The following is a 15,000-nucleotide window of genomic DNA, read 5'->3' on the forward strand; positions in this document are numbered from 1 at the left end:
GGGTGTGGTTCACGTGGTGGTCATAGGTGCGACGTCCTCTGATTGGCTTTCCTTTCCCGCCGTTTCCGTCAGCCACACCCAGACACACCTACACACACCCACTTACTTATTAACATACAAGGCAGGCTCCTCAGGTAGAAATGTTATACAGGATGTTTTAAACATTCTTACACTTAATTCATTGTACTCCTTGTACTGAGACTATAAGAATGATACCAAACATGAATACATTTACAGTTAATAACACAAACATATAATTCAGCTAGAAGTTTTAACCCAGGGTCTTTGTCTACCCGAAGGTTCCACAAAGGAGCTTGTGGAACAGATGGTGTAGGCAAAAGGTGCCCAGTGGGGAGCATTTCACACCTACATCTGCATTGAATACATCAAAGCAAGAAAGACAGAATACACTTTCAATGTAAATGGAGCTAAGCCTCCATTTAGTCTGGGGCCAGAAATGGTCATACAGAAATATTCCCTTCAATTGCATGGTGGCTAAAACCCCTGCGCCATGTCAGACTGCTAGCATTGTGGCTAAAACGCCATGTCAGACTGCTAGCATGCTGGCTAAAACCCCTGCGCCATGTCAGACTGCCAGCATGGTGGCTAAAACCCCTGCGCCATGTCAGACTGCTAGCATTGTGGCTAAAACGCCATGTCAGACTGCTAGAATGGTGGCTAAAATGCCATGTCAGACTGCTAGAATGGTGGCTAAAATGCCATGTCAGACTGATAGCATGGTGGCTAAAACCCCTGTGCCATGTCAGACTGCTAGCATTGTGGCTAAAACGCCATGTCAGACTGCTAGCATGGTGGCTAAAACACCATGTCAGACTGCTAGCATGGTGGCTAAAACCCCTGTGCCATGTCAGACTGCTAGCATGGTGGCTAAAACCCAGAGATCACCTGGAAAGGGAGCTATCATATCTATCAATCACAACAAACTGGGGTTTTTGAATGGAATCTTATGGGATAAGTGTTTGAGCACCTGAACAAACTGCTATTTTGTGAAACCAGTAATGTCTCTTTCAATCAGACTACTTCCGTGATGATCTTCAGCATCTTCCCCAGAGCCTACTAAATTATGAAATCATCTGCTGTGGCGTGGGATTTAAAATCAGCTCAAAAATACAAACCTATTTTCTGTTCAGGACAGTTATGACACCGTGAACGCCATGTAAGTCGGCTCATTCTGTCAGCTGTGTCTGAAAACACTCCAGATTGAGAGCTGTTTAAACGTTGGAACGCACGATAATGACGACTCCTTTCCTCATCATTATTGAGGGATCTCTGTCTAAAAACACCTACAGTGTCAAAGAATCTGGTGATTCCAGTTATTCATAACTCACTGGTTATGGCTATTGGTGGTAGAAGGTCATCAGGGATCTCACACACTAACCACAACAACAGGGCTGCCAACTTTTCAAAAAACCTTGGAGTGAGATTCGGTGGGGCCAACCAAAATTTTGCTGCGGAAATTTTTGTTTGGCTCATTCAGCATTATACCGTACAGTCAAAAAAACATACATCAGTGGTTCTCAGGTGTAGGGACCAGGCATGGACGGATTATGAACTTTCGGGCCCCTGGGCCCAGATGTATTAAGGGCTCCCCAATAATTTGTCGCATAATGTGGTTATTCTGGTGCATTTTGGGGATGGCCAATACTAAATTCAATCAGATTCATAGCCTACATCCTGATGTGTTGATATTGAGGCAATGATTCCATGCAAAGGCTTGGGCTTCAGGGCCCCCTGATACCTTGGGGGCCTGGGCCTGGAAGGCCCGTGCAGTAATCCATCCCTGGGACCAGAGTTTAATTAACATTGGTATCAAAGGGATCTGGCCTACTACTAGGACCATGGGCGTCGGAGGCATTCTGAAAGTGGGTGGGACATTTCAGCGGGGGGTATGGGGGTCCTCCCCCCGAAATTTTTTTGGACTAGATGCAATTTCCTGAATTCTGCTACATTTTAACAGGTTATTTAGATACTTCTATATAACAAAATAAAGCCAGCCTACGAAATTATTAAAAAGTAAATCATGCATAATTTAAAAATAACTCAATATATAGGCTACTTGGCTACGCAATAAGGTTTCCATTACAGCACCGCGGACGTTCAATGAACGCATGAAAGCGGATGGTTTGTTTGAAATCCCGACACTCTTTCAACTACATGGAACGTAATAGTGATCATCAAATACCTCCCCTGATTTCAGTGCCCATCAGTCCCAACATTTAACAATATAATCAAACAGTCCAAAAGTAAATTAAATATCAAACTAAACCGAAAATGTCATGCTTTTGAAGGCCTACCAGTATGCTGCTCCAAGAAACGCATGTCTCAAAATAAAACTCGCATAAGAAATAAAGGGCTGTCTCGAATACAATCCTGCCCCTAAAGACCTGTACTTTGTCTTAAGACCCCGGCCATAATTTGAGGATTCACAGTATCTAAATAGACAAACTGGCTTCAGATATCCAACAGAGTGAACTGAGATTGTGCAGTCTTAGCTGTGGTTAGTGACGTGATGCTGTTAATAGGGAGTTTTACATAGCCTAGCGTAAACCTATAGGTTATTATTTATTTGGCGTACCTATAAGCAGTGTTGTATAAAGTACTAGAAAGCAATACTTGAGTAAAAGTACAAGTATCGTACTAGAAAAAGACTTTGGTAGAAGTGAAAGTTGCCTTTTAGAATATTACTTAAGTAAAAGTCTTAAAGTATCTGATATATACTGTACTTAAGTATCAAAAGTAATTTTCTGATATTTAATGTACTTAAGTATTTGAAGTAAAAGTAAAAAGTAAAAAGCAAGCGGTTTTATTTTGAACTTTTATTGTAAACTTTATTTTGGCTTTCTTATAGTAAAGCATAAAGCATATTCAGGGTTCCCATATCTTTTTAATCTCACTCATCAAATCAAATCACATTCTTTTCTAGGACTTTTTAGGCACAATTCTCTGAAATGAAAAATAAATAACTTATTTCTTTCACAAAAAAAAAAAAAATGACCTGCTTGTAGGGAAAACATTTTGGTCATGTGGCATGAGCATTTCTAGGGCTTACGAAAGAAGCTGGTTTTCAAAGTTGCCGGAATTCAGTGCCCGGGAGTTTCAGGCCCAAGACCGACCATAGTGGTGGAAATTGGATAAAATAAGCAACATTTCAGCTCTTACTATCCTGTAGTTTTTATTAGTACCATGGTTCAACAAATGTGTAAAGGTTGTATAATAATTCACTTCAACTGAGAAGTTAACAAGAAATATTCCACTATTACCAAAATATTCCTACTAGTTACCAAAACAGAAAGAAAGAAAGAAAGAAAGCCTTTGAAATGTAGCCTCCCATGCTTCGACAAAGAGGCATATTGAACTAGTGTTTAGGCTACATGTTTTTTGCATGGGTAGGCTATATTGTTTGGTGATTTAGCCTACTCCTTTACTACACCCTCTTCTGAGCAAACAAGGCATATAGGTTTATCATGTAGGGTAATTGCTCTTTCTTACATTAAATAACTTTAATTTATCCTCTCTACTTGTCCCTGTAGTCATGGCCTCCTCATCACTAATTTCGGGCTCATCATTTTCAGTGGTCGACTGGTTGATCTCTCACCTGGCCTCTTTCTACCCTCCATCCTTCCTGACGCTTGTGTCTACTGTAGGGCCGCTTGGTTATCCGTATCTGAGAAAGCTTTTTGGAAAAGACTATATGGACCCAACCAACTCTTTTTGGGAGGGGAGAACTCCCTCACGTAGGCTACAACCCATGCAGAGGCATTGCATTGGTGTCATACACAGAATGCGGAACGTGTCCTACTTTAAAAAAAAAAAAGATAGACTAACGTGACAAATGTCAATATTTGTTTCCTCGACCGGGCCAAAAGTGAAGCAGCCCACTGGGAATTCTCCCGATTACCCACCCCAGGCCTGATTCAGTCTTACTCTTCTTGGACTGAAGACAACTCCTGCGATGCTATGGATAAATAGCTTTTCACAGGCCGCTAGGGCAGGTAGCCGATGTACAGAAACATTTCTTGCAAATATGGCCACGGGTGTATGACGTTATATTTACCACTACCCTGTTCACCGAGTTCACCACTATCGTCGGGTAATCTATGATAACGGGAGGTCCTCCAGTAGGTGCTCGTGCTTCCATGGCGGTTTCAGTTGTGCGTTCTCCTCCTTTAGCAACAAACAAGAGCTGAAATAGAGCGGGCAGCGTGCGTAATGCAATCTAGGAGCAGTGATTCGCCAAACCTCCCTTATTGCAGTCGCACACATTTTTTCTAATTTTATGTTTTAGTAACGAGTAACGAAGATGCTTAGTGGAAATATAACGGAGTAAAAGTATACATTTTATCTAGGAAATGTAGTGGAGTAAAAGTGGAAGTTGACATAAATTTAAATAGCGAAGTAAAGTACAGATACGTGAAATTTCTACTTAAGTACAGTAACGAAGTATTTGTACTCTGTTACATTACAACACTGCCTGAGGGGGACGACTGATCTCTTCAACACTGCGGGGGATTTGCCGCTTGTCACTGTGTGTGTGACTTAAGCGGAATTGGAGTGTGTGTAACAAAAAAAAAAGCTTACGAGCGATTTACGCGCACATGGGAGAATCCAATGAAAATGACAATGAAGCACTAAACAGATGCTGAAAACAGCACTGGTATTTCGCACGGCAAAAGTGTGTGTGTGTGTGTGTGTGTGTGTGTGTGTGGGGGGGGGGGGGGGGGGGTCAACCTAACAATTTTTAAAAGTGGGTGGGTGTTTTGTAAAAATTTAAGAAATGTTTGTATACTTTTAAATGCATCAACCAGGTGCACTTTCAAAATAAATTGGTCAGACTTGCTTATTTTTATGGAAATATTTGTGCTATAGCTAAGCTATTTTGCACTTCAGAATTATAACCATGCACACTAGGTGGAATAGTTATGGTGATATTGCAATAAGTTCACAACCACAAAAACATATTCTACATTTCACAGTTCAGAAATGTTCAAAAATGTGTGTACATTTCAGCACTCCATGAAATTATGCAGAAGTGGTCACCTGTGTTATTCAGCTAGTTAATTTAAGATAATATATTGGTCATTGTAATGGCCATAGCCTATAACATGCTCTTCCTTTTTCAGGATAGCCATATCTGGAAACGTATGATGTGAATGTTTGCATATGGCTTATGTCAGGCTTTATATCAATATTTGTGTCTCATTATTTGATTTTCTTCATATTTTTGCACTAATGTCACTAGGAAGCATGCCAATATATATTCATTTACCTGTGTAAGTGGGATTGGCTGGAACCTGACAATATAAGAACCATGATAGTGGGATAATCTATGGCTGAGCAATTTACAAAAATGTATGTAGGCCTACTGACAAATAGTTTACATTAGAATACATTACACATAATTTCGCCCCAATGAGGCTATGTAGAAATGTGTTGCAATTTCAAAACCGGATTACTCAGCAACAACTTATTGCACAGAGGCATGCTTTATATCCTCGTATTCAGTATGGTTTGCTGTTTGCCACGTGTTGTGTGAAGGGTTAGTGAGATATTAAACCGAAAGTAATGGGTGTGCACTGTGTGCAAAATGCAAATATGATTAGCATAAATTGCACGTCGGTTCAATGTTAATTTTCTCGCGAACCATTTATCACAGCAACTTGGCGCTAATATCATTGGAAAGCTTAGATTCCGCTCGTTCACATGATGTGTGATATCATATGTATAGGTTTAGTTTAGTTGAACCTCATCTGCCAGGTATTTGACCTACCAGGTTGACACTTCAGCGTGAAAAATACTCAATAATACTCAAAGCATACCTGAAGCCGGGGAAATGCGGGGGGGGGGGGGGGGGGGGGGGGATGCGCCTGGGACGGCTTCTGAAGTAGCATCGCAAATGAGAGAACATTTAGAAAATTCCACAGACAGGGGGTGCTCTTGAACCCTCTCACCATCTCTGAAAGCATAACTAGTCGATCGCTAAACTCATTTTTCAGGCATCTGACCGACCGGGTTGACACTTCAGCGTGAGAAATCGGGGGTGTGGCGTGTGAGCGTGTGAAACTAATCAAATGCGTGTGTCTCACGGCCAATGCGTGAGAGTTGGCACCTATGCAACAATGATTATCTATGTATTCATGTAATTATTTAATAATATTAATTTTATAATATTAATTAATCATTATTATTATAGACAAAGACAAAAGTAGCAAAAACAACCAAATATTGTAGTCAAATTTATAGGGCAATTCCACGCAAAACTGTAACATCCATAACGCCAACACAATGCCATGGTATTTAGTTGGCGTTATGGACGTGACAGTTTTGCGTGGAATTGCCCTATAGCAGTAAAAGACCTTATATAATAATATTTTTTTCACAAATATAACTTCTCTTACTTTCAGAATCGTTGTTACTTGGTGTGGGTTTAGTAGAATTGGTCTGTTCATTTGTTGAAGGATTTGGGATGTGTTCTTGGGTTCCTGTCAACAGAAGGTGATGCAGGGTTAGAACACCGCTCACATGTGCATTGGCTTTCTGCTGCACTGTCCATACCAAACGGTAGGAAAGAAGCCTGAGCAGCTAAATCAGACAGACACTGACAAGGCAAAAAATATTACAGCTATAACTATTACCCTGTCCAGGCATGACAAATCACCTCAGGCTAGGCTTAATTGCTCATGTCATTTCCGGGTTAAATGGCCATCACTTCCGGGTCATCAAGCAAGTTGTGGTATTTCCTGATTGGCTCTGGTCCACCGGCCAGTGCTAATGCCTTCAAAATGGCCACCCTAGCCCTGGAGTGTGTGTGTGTGTGTGTGTGTATATGTGTGTGTGTGTGTGTGTGTGTGTGTGTGTGTGTGAGTGTGTGAGTGTGTGACAGACTGAGTGAGAGAGTGAGCGTCCAGTTCGACCCCTAAGCCCTGCTGTTATATCCTGTCTGAGGGGCCAGGCCTGTGAAAAATGGCTTCCTGCTTCCAGCCCAACATTGTTACCGGCGGCAACCGCACCACACCTCCTGTCCGGCCAACACCCTGAGGAGTGTAAGAGGCACGACCAGCGGCCTGTTATCTGTTGTCACACACACACACACACACACCTGGACAAGCAGTGCATGTATTGATACTGTACAAATGGGGTTCAAGGTTGCCTTCATTGTATAATTAGAGGAAGATTGATTTGCGGCTAGGATACACATCCAACAAATATACTCAAAGTCAACATCGACTAAAAAGATCTATGTAGGGCGACCATCAAACAGCACTTTATTAGTAAGCCCTGTTTGCTCCAGTAGGCTACAGTTCCGTGGTAGCTTAGCGGTTAAGAAACTAGCTAGCATGCAGTATCCTGTAAAGTTGTGTTCAATACCCAGCTTCCACCATTGTGTCCTTGAGCAAGGCACTTAACCCTGAGTTGCTCTGGTGACAATGGCCGTTGTAATAAAAAATTGATGTAAATCGCTTTGGATAAAAGCATATGCCAAATTAATAAATGTAAATATTAACATGTTATTAGACATTTCATTAGCCTAGAAATTTAGACGCACCCTAGCGGCAGCAAATTACATTTGCTGCCAGGGCTAGACTAGCAACTCTCCGTTGGCTTGTGAGCTGAAAAATTAAACTTCTATCAGGCCAATAAGACGTTAGGCGGGCTTAACAGAATGATTGATGGCAGAGTTGCAACGGTTTGGCTTGAATTCCCTGCCACTTGAAAACAAAGAAGATGGATGTTACTGTTGGCGAACAGCGTGACACGAGTTAAGCTTTTTTTAAGTTGGCAAAAGGTGAGTGCAGACCCTACATTTAAATGTGCGTCTGGCTCGTCAGGCTAACATTTCATATTACTAGAAGTAATATTAGTGCGGTACAGTGTAGCAATCTGTTCTTTTTCTGAAACGGTTACTATATATATATCTGGCAAGATTTCATAAAAAATAAAGGCACACCAATGAGAAATGTAATGATTATTCATAGATAATCATTATTCCGCCAAGAAATATATTTACTCTATCTAAATGGTTGCCAAGCAACATCGAGACGCAGCTATACTTTAACTTTTTGTATCAAGTTATGGTCGCGCAGTAATATAGAACAAAATATGGTCAAGGTGTATTCAGCCGTGATTCAGCCAAATAATAATCAAGGACCGGAACTATCCATTTTAGATAACAATCTGTTCCTGCATAGTAATGACAAAGAAATGGCAAATGCCATGAATAATAATTCCCACCAACATTTATGGATGGACCAGGAGATATAATGTCCAACAATACATAAAACTTAAAGAAACTTTATTAAGTAGTTACAGAATATGAATATGTCAATAACTCAATTTTGACAAAAATGTCAGAAAGAACCCTATAATTCTAAGGGGACGATTTACGTATAGATCAGGAGAACTTTATAAGACTGACAGGGAAGTGGAACAAGGAACGGTGTCTGGAACCAGCAGAAACAAGAGTTCCTGTCAGACTTCCTGTTTCAGCCTCCCTGTGAGAGAGGATATCTAACAATGGAAACAGCTGGAATGGGTCAAGAACTTATGAGTGACAAACTCCTCTTGAAAAGGACTTCAAAGTGTTGGGATTTTAGTTTGAATCATTCAAAAACTACCTAAAAATAGCAAGAAATAACCATGTATACATTTTAAAAGTTTGTTTTAGCTAGGTGTAATTTAGTGCAACAGCTCCCCCTCAGCTGGTCTCAAACACATCTTCATCTGGAACCTTGACAGAAATCAAAATTGAATTTAACATCTAATCCTGTGTATTAATGTAATGGAACCTTGACAGAAATGAAATAATGGCAAAACAAATTCTCGGTCGGCCTTCAACATTTTGTGGCTGAGCTGATCACTGTGATCTTAAAAAGGGCATGATGATATCGCTGTTTGTATCACTGTGATCTTAAAAAGGGTATGATGATATCCCCCCCCCCCAGTGTTGCCAGATTGGGATGAGTGATTTCCGCCCAATCACGTTTGAAAACCCGCATTCTCCAGCAAAAAAACGCCCCAAAAACGATTTTGTCATAGAAAAAACATTTTAACTCAAATTTTATCTGCCTGCCTACGGCTTATTTTTCCCCACCCGACGAAGTCAAAAGAAGCTCAATTGGGCAGGCACCCGCCCAATCTGGAAACACTGCCCCCACTCTCATTTCCTGTGGCCCCTCCCCGCAGCTCAGCCCTGGTGATAGCGGGGTCACAGCTATGATAACTTGTGCTTAGGAGACTACAGAAGATTTCAGATGAGCAACCGTGACACTCCCATCAACACCCTCACCCCCTGTCGGGAGGGTGCCACTGGAGCGGGAAATCTCCCGGTAACACGTAGCGTCCCACTCCTGATGGCATAGGACCAAGCGATTAACAATGCTGCTGAGTTGATGTGTGTGTGTGTGTGTGTGTGTGTGTGCTGCTGAGTTGTTGATGTGTGTGTGTGTGTGTGTGTGTGTGCTGCTGAGTTGTTGATGTGTGTGTGTGTGTGTGTGTGCTGCTGAGTTGTTGATGTGTGTGTGTGTGTGTGCTGAGTTGTTGATGTGTGTGTGTGTGTGCTGAGTTGTTGATGTGTGTGTGTGTGTGCTGCTGAGTTGTTAATGTGTGTGTGTGTGTGTGTGTGTGTGTGTGTGCTGAGTTGTTGATGTGTGTGTGTGTGTGTGTGTGTGTGTGCTGAGTTGTTGATGTGTGTGTGTGTGTGTGTGTGCTGCTGAGTTGTTGATGTGTGTGTGTGTGTGCTGCTGAGTTGTTGATGTGTGTGTGTGTGTGTGTGTGTGTGTGTGTGTGTGTGTGTGTGTGTGTGTGTGTGTGTGTGTGTGCTGCTGAGTTGTTGATGTGTGTGTGTGTGTGTGTGCTGCTGAGTTGTTGATGTGTGTGTGTGTGTGTGCTGCTGAGTTGTTGATGTGTGTGTGTGTGTGTGTGTGTGCTGCTAAGTTGTTGATGTGTGTGTGTGTGTGTGTGCTGCTGAGTTGTTGATGTGTGTGTGTGTGTGTGTGTGTGCTGCTGAGTTGTTGATGTGTGTGTGTGTGCTGCTGAGTTGTTGATGTGTGTGTGTGTGTGTGTGTGTGTGTGTGTGTGTGTGTGTGTGTGTGTGCTGAGTTGTCGATGTGTTTGAGTGTGTGACGCCATTTAGCATCACTTCATCTCCTGATGTTGAGATAAAAGCCTGTTAGCATTGTTATGGTGTAATCACGACTGACATAAGCACCCATGAGGCCGTGATTCAGGAAACGGGGAGGACTTCCCAGAATTAAAAACAAATTAAAAGTCCACCTAGCATGCTAGCAGGAAACACTCTACACCTCAAGTGAGCATGTGGCATGCGATAGCTGCTTTGCATCACCCAGATGAGGTCCCCCCCTTTCCTGTAAAATGCTTTGGATGCCCACACTATATAAATACTATCTGTTGTTGTTGAAGAAGAAAACATTAGTGTGCTAGTCTGACTGTGTGCCATGTGTTGTTGAAGAAGAAAACATTGGTGTGCTAGTCTGACTGTGTGCTATGTGTTGTTGAAGAAGAAAACATGAGTGTGCTAGTCTGACTGTGTGCTATGTGTTGTTGAATAGGAAAACATTAGTGTGCTAGTCTGACTGTGCTATGTGTTGTTGAAGAAGAAAACATTAGTGTGCTAGTCTGACTGTGTGCTATGTGTTGTTGAAGAGGAAAACATTAGTGTGCTAGTCTGACTGTGTGCTATGTGTTGTTGAAGAGGAAAACATTGGTGTGCTAGTCTGACTGTGTGCTATGTGTTGTTGAAGAGGAAAACATTAGTGTGCTAGTCTGACTGTGTGCTATGTGTTGTTGAAGAGGAAAACATTGGTGTGCTAGTCTGACTGTGTGCTATGTGTTGTTGAAGAGGAAAACATTAGTGTGCTAGTCTGACTGTGTGCTATGTGTTGTTGAAGAGGAAAACATTGGTGTGCTAGTCTGACTGTGTGCTATGTGTTGTTGAAGAGGAAAACATTGGTGTGCTAGTCTGACTGTGTGCTATGTGTTGTTGAAGAGGAAAACATTAGTGTGCTAGTCTGACTGTGTGCTATGTGTTGTTGAAGAAGAAAACATTAGTGTGCTAGTCTGACTGTGTGCTATGTGTTGTTGAAGAAGAAAACATTAGTGTGCTAGTCTGACTGTGTGCTATGTGTTGTTGAAGAGGAAAACATTAGTGTGCTAGTCTGACTGTGTGCTATGTGTTGTTGAAGAAGAAAACATTAGTGTGCTAGTCTGACTGTGCTGTGTGTTGTTGAAGAGGAAAACAATAGTGTGTTAGTCTGACTGTGTGTTTACAATATTATGGTGGCATGTAGGAAGAGACACCCCCTGATAAGCTTGGAATGGTGTGTGTGTGTGTGTGTTTGTTTGTGTGTGAGGTATGGTGTGGTATTGTGTGTGTGTGGGTGTGGTATGCTGTGCTATTGTGTGTGTGTGTGGGGGGGGGGGGGTGAGGTATGGTGTGGTATTGTGTGTGTGTGTGTGTGGTATGGTGTGGTATTGTGTGTCTGTTTGTGTGTTTTTGTGTGTGGTATGGTGTGGTATTGTGTGTCTGTTTGTGTGTGTGTGTGTGTGGGTGAGGTATGGTGAGAATGCCCACAGGCTGTTTCTGCCCCCAGCTTGCGGTGGCATCATTCAGAGGGGAAGATTTGTACTGATAGTGGGCAGATTACGGCATCAGGGGACAATGATAACCCCCTCCCACCACCCCCACCCACCCCAGCCCCGTCTACCAGTGAGGGGAAGTGGTGTATGGGCTCCCTCTGGCTATCAGCTCGTGGGGGAGGTGGAGGTGGTGTGGAGCACATGGAGGGTGGTGGAGGGGTCGTTACAGGGCAATGAGCTTCAGGCCCGTCCAAAACAAACTATTTCCCCTCTTTCTTTTTTCCACCGGGACTGCCAACACTCATCTGAAGTGTGTGTGTGTGTGTGTGTGTGTGTGTGTTGTGTTGCAGGGCATTATCTGGACAATCCAAATGCTTAACAGATCTCTGACAGTGGGGTGACATTTTTGTATTTAGTCATCAGACCCCAGATGACCAACAGTCACACACACACACACACACACACACACACACACACACACACACAAACACTCCACACACACAGGTCAGATCCTGGCTTTTTTGCTAATAAGGCTTTTAGACAACACTACTACAAAACCACAAGCCCTTCCTGATTCAACAGTTACGCAAACTAAGTTCAGAAGAAGAGACCAAACTCAGCAAATGTTTTTGTCCATTCTTTCTAAGAGCTCGATGATGTCTCTCATGTCATGATCATTGTGCTGATCATGGTGGAGCTTATCCTGATAATGGCAGCTGATCATGGTTGAGCTTATCCTGATGATGGCGGAGCGCTCAACATGGTCTCAGCATACAGCTGTTTTCATGGAAGCAAAACCTATTGTAAGATTTTTACATATTTTTTTTTATTTATATATATATTATGTTTAAATTGTATGAATTTAGCAGACACTGTTGTCCAAAGTGACATGTGAACTTTATTGCAAGGGATTACACTGTCCCCAGAGCAACTTGCTCAAGGGCACAACGGTGGAAGCCGGGAATTGAACCCACAACTTTCAGGCTATACTGCACGCTAGCCCAGCTCCCTAATCACTACACTACCACCGCCAAGGTCTATAAGTTGTGTCAGATGCCAGTCTATCCTACAGGAGACATTCAGTAGTGACCATTTCATCATCATCATTATCATCATCACCACCATCATCATCATCACCTTTTGTGCCAGGCACGGGGTCCATTCAGAACACACAGACATGACAGACATGACACAACATACATTAAAACACAACATACATTAAAACACAACATACATTAAAAACACAACATTAAAACACAACATACATTAAAAACACAACATTAAAACACAACATACATTAAAAACACAACATACATTAAAAACACAACATTAAAACACAACATACATTAAAAAGGAAAAGAAGGGCCGATGATGTGCACATGATGCATCCCACACACATACACTGCGCACACAAACACACACACACACACACACCCATGCACAAGCACACACACATTTCTTTTTACTTCTTTTCTCTTCTTATTTTATTTTAAATTTACTTATGTATTTTTTCTTTGTGTCTTCTGGATTTTTTTTTTTTTTGTCTTGTGTTTGTGTCTGATTTTCTGTTTGTTTTTTTGTGTCTTGTGCTTCTTTTCTTTGTGTTTCATCTCGTATGTACTGTATATCCCCTGGGTGATATATGTTAAAGAAATTTAAATTAAAAAAAGGAAAACAAAAGGTTAGTCCCACCCCCAACATGGCCACCACACACCTGTAGCCAAGCGAATCCTAAACGCTTATTCATAGAGATATGAAGAGTTGGATATATGCTATACACCTGTAGCCATAGAGATATGAAGAGATATGAAGAGTTTGATATACTGTATGCTATATCCTCCATTTCAACAAATTTTCATAAATCATTTTTTTAAATTTTGTTTTAATTTCAGTAGAGCTGTAATTGGGTGTTGTTGTTTGATTAATCTGTACTCAATCAGAACAACACAACTGCAACTTTATTGATATTACCTGAAATACACAATTAAATTACACAACTTTTTAATGTTTGTAAAAATGGAGATATAGCGTTTTAAACCCAAACTCTTCACATTCTCTGCGGGTTTTCATTGCAACGTGGGTAAATAATGGATTTATTTAGATGCGTTCTCCTGAGATCATACGGCAATAACTCCACATGACATAGAGGGCACTGCTATACTGCTCAGGCTAATGTGTGAAACCCCTGATATATTAGAGGCGTGAAAGCCCTGGCCAGTAGCCTGGGATGTGTGGACACAGAGGTCGACACGAGAGCCACCGTCCTGCCACCCGCTTCACTCCTACGACCTGCGATCCGTATCGTACATGATGTTCTGGTCCGAACACATCCATTCCTCCCTGTGCAAATGACCACACGGTCCAAACACATCCATTCCTTAGAACACAGGACAGCCAACCATAACTGCCATTAGTGGCAGCATTCACACATAGACATCGTCGGTTTGGTGGTGAGTTTTTAAGAAACTGGATCTATTTCCTCTAACCCTTCTTTTAGAAAAAAACTCAGTTTGTATGAAACTAGATGTACCACAAAGCGGTACAAAATGTGACCGCCGCTCAGTCCTGCACATTCTCTCCGCAAAAATGAATCACACTTGTCAATTTGTCTCCATCTCCTACTCCATCCCCTACTCTTGCAACTTTTGTGTATGTAATTGAGTGTGCAATTGTGCATGTGTGCGTTTGATTTTGTGTATAATATATGTGTAATATATGTGTCCTTCTCTGTGTGAGAGTTTTTGCTTGTGAGTGTGTGTGTGTATGTGTGTGTGTGTGTCTGCTTGCTAGTATAAAATCACAGAATGGCCGCACTCCAAAAATCTTTCTTTCTTGCTTTTATTCCATTTAGCAACAGGGGTCAACGAACAAACGTTTCGGCCTGATGGCCTTCGTCAGTGTGTTTGTGTCTGATTGCTTGTATGAAATAAAACCCATACAGTCACATTATATGTGAGTAGCACATTGGAAGGACTCAGGGGCGTCGCCTGTAGACACGTGCTATGCTCCCCACCCAGCAGAAGCTTTCGGACACTCTCACAGTCCGACTCCACCTCCCACCATGCAGAAGCTTTCGGACACTCTCACAGTCCGACTCCTGATTGATCTGTGTTCAGTCCTTTCCTGTTGTCATCGGTGAGGATGATCAGATTAAACATTTTGCCGTCTGTTTGTATATCTTGCGAAGTGGTCAAAGTCGCACTGTTGAGAGTTTTGTTGCTACGTCATGTGGACGACGGAAGTGACGTTGAGGGCAGTGGCTATTTCTTTTCCCAAATGGCACAATCCTCAGTCTCTCTAAGAACTGAAATAAACAACTTCAACTTTTGATTTTGAGCCCTTCTTCTCCACTGTACAAAACACTGTACTCAACACTAAAACCATCTG

At 42.0% G+C, this 15,000-nt stretch overlaps 1 protein-coding gene across 2 annotated transcripts in view; it reads right to left on the reverse strand.

The window, feature by feature from the left end:
• LOC143127173 (uncharacterized) overlaps positions 1–15,000 on the reverse strand; it is a 30,275-nt gene that overhangs the window by 13,191 nt on the left and 2,084 nt on the right. For both annotated transcript variants that reach the window (XM_076288486.1, XM_076288485.1), the window contains exon 2: positions 6,417–6,500. In XM_076288486.1, the coding sequence (XP_076144601.1) occupies positions 6,417–6,500 (84 nt within the window). The remainder of the gene's footprint in view (positions 1–6,416; positions 6,501–15,000) is intronic.

The sequence above is a fragment of the Alosa pseudoharengus genome, unplaced genomic scaffold (genome assembly GCF_046254945.1).
Source record: "Alosa pseudoharengus isolate Yale_2024_CS ecotype anadromous, Long Island Sound unplaced genomic scaffold, YU_APseudo_1.1 YU_APseudo_1.1_scf_17, whole genome shotgun sequence".
In the NCBI taxonomy this organism is placed as follows: Eukaryota; Metazoa; Chordata; class Actinopteri; order Clupeiformes; family Clupeidae; genus Alosa; species Alosa pseudoharengus.